This window comes from Stigmatopora argus, chromosome 10, assembly GCF_051989625.1.
Source record: "Stigmatopora argus isolate UIUO_Sarg chromosome 10, RoL_Sarg_1.0, whole genome shotgun sequence".
Lineage (NCBI taxonomy): Eukaryota > Metazoa > Chordata > Actinopteri > Syngnathiformes > Syngnathidae > Stigmatopora > Stigmatopora argus.
In genome coordinates, this window is record NC_135396.1 from 8231907 (window position 1) to 8239705 (window position 7799).

The window sequence follows — 7799 nt, forward strand, 5'->3', positions numbered from 1 at the left end:
GCATCATGCGTGTAATTCCCATCCAAATAATGTTTTCTCTCATGCACGCTACAATGCGGCTCTGGACTTGAGTTATTCATGAGGGTGCAGAGCGCCCACAAGCAGCGTCTCCCATTACCCCTCCTACAACCCTATTCCAGCAAACTGATACACTGTTCACAATAGTTCGCCCACATCACAACAAGAGAGTCACTTTACAACTGAAACATTCCATCACATGCATAAATAATTTACATGGAAGGCCGAAAACTACTAAATTAGTGGTTCAACATATCTGAAGTCACCAATTTAACAAAGATGTGCAGCACAGTCAAAATGGGTTTCAGAAACAAATCCTCTAAATCTCGCCGTCATTTGCTCCAAATTGTGACATGAAATTGAATAGATATATCAATCATATGTGGCCTCATATAAAACTGTCTGAAGTACTAATGCCTGAAAATAAAAATGATTTCATACATTTGGTAGATACCTTGATGAATAAATGACCTTTAATCAAATTACATGGATGGACAATGATAAACTCCCATGTTTTTCCCCCCTAAAGCAGCAGTTCTTAAACTTTATATGCCATCATAAAATAATCTCAATTCAACTGTAATCAACAAATATTCTGAGCTGGATTTAGAAATGTTTTATTGCACTGTAAAGTTAACTATAGTTTGGACAATAAAATCCTACATAAGGCTTGCGGGGGAGCTTTTTTTTACTAGAATGTAGCCTTTCTGGAGAAATTGCATGGGGAGTTTAGTTGTGCTGTGGGAAAAACAGTATATTAATAATAACGCTATTCAAATGTATTGCATTCAGTATAATTTCAATAAAGATTTTACCAACTTGCCTGAAAAAAATGAGTATACTAAACTGAACTGTAGTTAACAAATGAACTGTTACTCTGACTGGAGGCACTTTTAATTCACTGATTCTCTGCAGCATTAATATTGTTTTTAAGTACACTAGTGTGCAATAAATGTTTAGATCATATTAGATTTAAAAAAAATGACCTAATGACAAGTTGTGTATGAGTTTTTCTGGCTTTCTGTTGTGCTCGTTCATCCAAGTATACAGACAACCACTAGATCAAAATCCCTAAGGACTAGGTACTCTGGTTGAGGGGAGGGGGGGGGGGGGGGGGGTGCCCCCATGTTCTCTCTCTCTGGGATGGCTACCGACTGAGTGCTATAAAGGCCTTTGTTATGTTGCCTTGCTGCAGAAAATCTCTGAGGCTGAAGCACAATGGCGAGAAACAGCCACATGTGAGTGGAATAGTCCATCTTGATTAGTGGTTGCAAAAGTGAAAATTTATGTCAGTCATTTTTTAACGTGTGATCAACTGCTTTAAAACCAGAGGAATTGTTTAATTGGTAGAAAATGTTGAATTATTTTTTATTTACAGCACAAAATTGAAACACCAAGCTATAAATGTAACATGTTTCTTTAACAGTATCTCAAAGAAATATTGGGGGTTACAAGTTATTAAATAGATTTAGATTAGTGTATGTCATGCATGCAGTGTTTGTTGTTTTTCCTGTTTTCTTTGCTTACTTACTTTTGTAGCTCTTGACAGCTCCTTTAGAAAGTCCTGACAGCCTTGGCAGAGTGTTCCTGCTTCCTGGATCCATCCATGGTGTGTGGAAAATACTTGTCAATATGTCATGGATGTAGGTCAAGATGCTAGTGGTTTTGGGCTCACGTGGGAAGAGAATGCCACCAGACTATAGTGGAGTGTGTGGCAAAGCAAAAAGTAACCACCAACACCACCACAACCTCAAGCATGGTGCCTTATTCAAACACTGCTCCTCCTGGTGTGGGAACACTGGTGACCTGGAAAACATGAAGTGGACTCATCACATTGGGCACAGGAACTTGAGAAATTTGAAAGATTTTAATGTATGTATATTCATGGCAAAGATATTTGATTTATTATCTCTTTTTTTAATTGATTGAAAGTGGTGGTGAAATAATGACAACTATAGGAATATTGTAATTGGATGCCTATCTTATTAATCAATCAATTAAGGGTCAATTTTGACCTAATAGTCCAGAAGAGAAGCTCAAGAAATACTACATTTACCTCTTAAATTGGACAACATGGGTCATTTGAAGAGATGAAATAAAATATAAACCATAATAATAATCAAATGTGGAAAGTGTATTTTAAAAATTACTACATTATGTCTAGTGTAATGGTGACATATCACAATACATTATCTCTTATCCTATATTTTCGGCATATTGACCTCCATTCGGTGTTTTGCCGGCTGCCGGTTTTCCCTCCCACTCCTCCCAATGTGACAGTTCAAAGTCTGGCAGCCCACAGATGCACCTTACATTTTAAACCAGACAGCCAATGACGAGGCTCTCGGGCCTTAACAGACACTCGTGACATTTGCACAACAAAGGAAGGCCCTGGCTGATTCATCAAGCCCTTCACCCTCCCGTCTTTGCACGCTCCTCACACCGCCTTTCCCTTGGCCTGCTGACTCCTCCTCTCATCTTTTGTGTTTGGCTCCCAAAAATCCCCACTGGGACCCACCTCCTCCTCCTCCTCCTCCTTTCTACCGCTAATCTCCTTGTGTCCATTGGGATTGAGAGTTTCAGTGCACCCGCATGGGATGCATTGCTAACTGCTCTCATTTGCAGAAGTGCCTCTGTGGTGTCATTTTGACCTGCTATTGCTTGTACTGTAAACACATTAACACGGGGAATTGGCGCTGCTTATTAGCAACCGCTCTCAAACTCCTTTCATTTGTGTGCAATTGAAGGTTTGTGTCATGTTTCTACACTAATGCATCTATTCGGACAACACCCCTCACTCACGCACACACACAAGAATCCCATGTGGTTTGAGCCAGGCCAATACTACTATAGGCCTGAGTAGGCTTTGTATTTTGCATTTGGTGGCTCTATAGCAACAGCAATTAGTCAGGAGGGATAAATGGACCATGCAGTGACCACAGCAACACAAACAGTTAAGGAATGAAGGAGGAATCTCGAAGATTCAAAACAACCCAAACTCTTTCTAACCACTTTTAAATGGACATGTTTTATGTTCAGTTTTTGTACTTTTTTGATGGCTGGCTGTCCTGAAACAAGATGGTGAAATTCTAATGACCTTTGCAGCTGCTGCGCTACAACCTGCTGTTGATATTTTTTTGATCAATCAGCAGTTTTAATGCTGGTCTAATTTTGTCAAAAAGCCGGGGGAATGATAATTGGTTTTTTTTAAGTTTTTTTTCCAGTTTTGCAGGCTGCATGAGTTTGATTCCCACTCGGTGGCAGTGATGACTCACTGGCAACCAGTTAAATCCACTAAAGAATACTTGTAGTCTTTGCAATTTGTCCACGAGCTTCCCACTGACACATCCAACCACCAACAGCCAATCAGAAGACTTGGAATTTATTTCAGTCAGCTGTATAATAATAACAACGTGCAGAAGTGACTAAAATTGAAATTTAACACAAATTGTTGTGCGAACCTGGTTAAATGGCATCCAAGGTTATGGAAATGCACAAAATGCTAAAGAAATTACCACTTCAGTGTTACTTCAAGTAGCAATTCTTATGAAAGTTAAACGTGTATATCTAGCATGACATTTAATGACTATGGAAGCATTTTTTTACAGGCAGCATGCTTCCAAATGTAGACCAGAAAATGATTTACATGTCACAGTTAAAGGCTTAGACAAGGTTTCTTATTCAGTAGCATGACAAAACAAGACCCAACTGAATAGCACTTGATAGGTAGAAAAAAAAGTTTGGTATCTATTCATCAGGTCCTTCCAAAAAGCCTCCGTAATAGTCTGAATAATGCACTATTCCGCACGGTCTTTAAGGCCCTCTCCCATTGGCTCTCTTCCTTCCACAAGCCCAGCCCTTTCTTCTCAGCTTTGACCTCTGCCCTGTGCAGCTGCTTGTGCAAACGCCAGTGCAGGCGAGAGTGTGGCGAGATTCCAGGTAAGGGCGCCCTACGGGCCAGGCCAAGGCGAAGTGCTTCCTCGTTCACAGAAAGGCTCCATGGTGACCTCTTGTGGAGATAACAAGGAGACAAGAGCATCAAACCTTGGTTTGGCGATTATTTTAATGGGCTGACCTGCTTACCTTGCTATGGGACACAAAACAGTGGAGCTTGTCGCCATGTCGACTGACCAGCTTCAACCACACTGTTTCCGAGGGAAGTAGCTTCGTCTGAAGCCATAATTTGCCTTCTGTGGTCAGATCCACCCCAGCAAGGTTCACCTGCAATGGGGCCGCGGGGATTACTGAACATACAAATGAACACAACATTAAAATGCATATCAACTCACAAAACGGATACAATAGCATGAGATCTAATAGAGATTGCATAAATATATAAACTAAGGTTGTCTAAAGTCTAAGTGCAATTACAAAACCTTTTTGGTGGAAGCATGAATACTATTATTTGAATCCCTCTTTATTTGCCGTGTGAGTAATGGAGGTTAACTGTCGTAGTCATTTGTGCATGAGCTGTAGCTCGAAGACATGACCGAGATATAAACAAAACTTTTCATAATCTAATGCAGTTGACAGTGCAGTCCGTCCTGGTTAACATGCATGACATACGCATCTGAATAGTCAGCACATTTCATGGTGTGATAGTCCATGTTTGTCCTTCACAGTGCTGATGGAGCATACACATGCACATGCACACACACACCACACACAGAGACACACGCACACCCAAGGCAAAGAGAGCCATGATTTAATAATATAACTAACGTGCTTGAAATGCACTAAAAATGTCACAATGACATTAGAAGAAGAAACCGTTGCTCCCACATGAAGGCGTATTACTGAGAGTAACAATGAGTGTGTGGTTTGATGCCTAACATTTTTTCAGCCTTTCGGACACGTTAAATTGATGGAGTGGGTGTCGTGTAGATGACCTTTGTGTTTGGCGAGTAGAGGTGAGAGCAGCGGTAGGTAAATGGGCACGTGCTCCACTTGCAGGCCTTCCTCCGTGACGGAATGAATTCTCCCGCGGAGGCTGATGTTGCTCTCCACAAAATGAGAGGGGATTTCAAATGCAGTTTGGAATTTGGTCAGCTGTGGAAGAAATCAATTCAACTGTAGTAATCATTTCTCATGTTTATTGTTGGGAGTTTTCCCTGTAAATGCATCATAATGGCAAATGTAATGTGGAACGCTGAAATAATATATATTCGAAACAGCTCTCAATGTGTTGCAGTTCAGTTGTACAACACTTGGATGACAATAATACCAAACATATTGTAAAAGAAATTTCTATTAATATCCCAAATTACAATAACTGTCTTAAAAGGCAGATTAATTGAAACAGAAGGTGACTATTTATTTCATATTGTTATAGGTCCAATATAAAATTTCTACCAGGTGTATCAATCCATGACATTGTTTGATCTGAGTTATTTTCATCTCAATAGTATTCATTAATAAAAAAAAGGTTCTGTCTGTGGGTGCTCATTTATTTCTTCAAGGAAGTATGTAAAACACATAATTTGAATAAACTAAGCTTTTTTAATTGCCCTAAGTATTCTGAAATGCATTATCTACAGTGAATCAATTTATAATATTTAATTAAATAGTTTTTTGTATAAAAAATATTACGTGGCCCGAAGAACATACTGCATGCAACACGGCTATAGATGCCTACCACACTAAAAGTCCACCATCTTTTGTCTGTTGTTGATGTATGATGCGCTTCTTGACTTACCAGTTTGATGCTTCTCGCTATTAGAATCACACCAGCAAGAGCAAGCCCGCCACTTATGCTCTGTTAGGAACACAAGAGATGGATATGACAACCTCTCAAAAAAGTATGCAATGTGCAATAAAAAGTAGCATCAAAAGTGTAGGTGCTGCGTAGATACTTCTGCACTGTCCCACCAAAAAGACTCAATAAATAGGCAAACAAAATAGGTATGTATACAATACATCTATATGTAGAGCTTTTTCTGCGATTGGCTGAACAATTCATGGTGTACTCCGCCTGGAGCCTGTGGTTGGCTGGGATAGGCTCCAGCACCCCCACGAGCCTTGTGACAATAAGCAGTATTAGAAAATTAAGCAACTAATATTAGACACAGGAATCAGTGTGATGCAATCCACTGTTCTACATAATGCAATAACAAAAATAATATTAAATTATATCCCATTTTTTTACTGTTATTGCGCAACTGGTTCTTTTTGCCATGATCGAGTGTTGCTTGTGTGTCTGCTGATGTGACCACGTCAATCAATCAACAACCAACCACGACTTCCGCGTTTAGGATATTCCTACCCGCACTAGTGTGAGATTATCGTCTGCCAATTGAGAGATAGAAGACACGAAATTGTGTGAGGCCGTTTTTTCTCGCTGTGTTTGTGGAGATTGTCCTTTCCTGTCTTGATTTGGGGCTTCTTTTCCGAATTCCGGCATGTTGTTGACATGTCAGATGCAGTGGCCGGAAGTCCCGCCTCCTCCTTCTCCGCCTACAATGATTGACGTCGCAGTTGACATCAGAGGGTCCCCGCCCACTTGATGATGAATCTCTGACGTCAGGGCGTCATCAGACACGTAAAGCATTATTAGTATTACTACTGTCTTATTAATTACATATTGTAGTAATGATAACATACATTCCAAGTAGGGAAAGGGCACGTGCATAGCTGCTTCACCAACATGCTTTTGTTTTTGTTTTTAAATCACGTGTGGATACATTTTAAAAATGTAATCATGACAAAATATAATTCCCCAAATACGGAATTGGAACTGTGGTGGCAAATATCCGCAATAAAATGTGCATGTTGTGGTACTTTAATGTTTCAAAGAAAAATAAAAACTCAATTAGAAATTAGTATTGTATTTTATTGCAAATATTTTGCATGAATAAATACATTATAAACAACATTATTATTAATTAAAATACCATTATTATTATTTTAAAGTTAATAAAAACAAACGAATCATTTCAATATTCTTTCAAAGTATTCAATTCATTGCTTACAATTACAATTACAATTATAGCTGTCGAATTCATTTAAACTGGCAGGACTGGCTGTAAACGCTCAGTGCCATTTATGGCAGAAGACTTCCAATAAATTTTGACTGATGAGGGTTGGGAGTGTTCATTCACTGCCAGCCTCTCCCAGTCAAAATGGACAGCTAATGAGTAATCTATGGATGGCTAAATCTTGTGGGACTAATTATTTATGTTTTTATTTGACTGTTGAAGAAAAATGGCACTTAATATCGATGTTAAAAAAGGTGGATCACCTGAATTACTGTCATTAATAGTTTTAAATGGCACAAGTAAAGAAAAAGGAAAATACAACATTTGGTAAAAGTAGACATACATTAGTTGCTATTGTTTTCTTCTTTATTGTAGGAAGGGTAGAAATGTTGGGTTGTAATAAAACTCTAAATTTGAGAATGTGTGAGATAGTTATTTGTATGTATGTTGTATGTATGCCATTGCCAGTAAAAAAAATGGAAATGTAACAGTGTCATGGGCACTAAAAGGTGAGCATTCTCTGCCACAACTTTCAGTTTAAATGATAATGATGTCTATAGCACTCAACAACAGCAGGCAACAAGTTAATGAATTGAATTGAATGCATTTATTGTCATGATACAAGTATAATGAGATTAAAAGCTTCACCTCGAACTGCACAAATAACAACAACAAACAAAGAGACAAATAAATAATAAATAAATAAGTAGTCAACAACATAAATAAGTAGGGGAGTGTACAAATAACAACAATAAACAAACGAACAGATACATAATCAATGCATAACAAAACAACAACGATACTACC

The 7799-nt window shown here is 38.6% G+C and overlaps 2 protein-coding genes across 5 annotated transcripts in view; both read right to left on the reverse strand.

The window, feature by feature from the left end:
* plch1 (phospholipase C, eta 1) overlaps positions 1-1901 on the reverse strand; it is a 38810-nt gene extending 36909 nt beyond the window's left edge. For 2 of the 4 annotated variants that reach the window (XM_077610816.1, XM_077610814.1), the window contains exon 1: positions 1550-1901. The gene's annotated coding sequence lies outside the window, so the exon portion shown is untranslated. The remainder of the gene's footprint in view (positions 1-1549) is intronic. The other 2 variants (XM_077610818.1, XM_077610815.1) reach the window with 1 other exon arrangement.
* A 1483-nt stretch (positions 1902-3384) lies between these two features.
* On the reverse strand, positions 3385-6488 carry c18h3orf33 (c18h3orf33 homolog (H. sapiens)). The gene is made up of 5 exons (XM_077611607.1): positions 6281-6488; positions 5714-5773; positions 4908-5067; positions 4102-4262; positions 3385-4027 (listed from the first exon to the last, which is right to left on the reverse strand). The coding sequence occupies exons 1-5, from the start codon at positions 6416-6418 to the stop codon at positions 3773-3775; spliced, it is 774 nt and encodes a 257-aa protein (XP_077467733.1). The 5' UTR covers positions 6419-6488; the 3' UTR covers positions 3385-3772.
* Positions 6489-7799: the final 1311 nt, after the last annotated feature.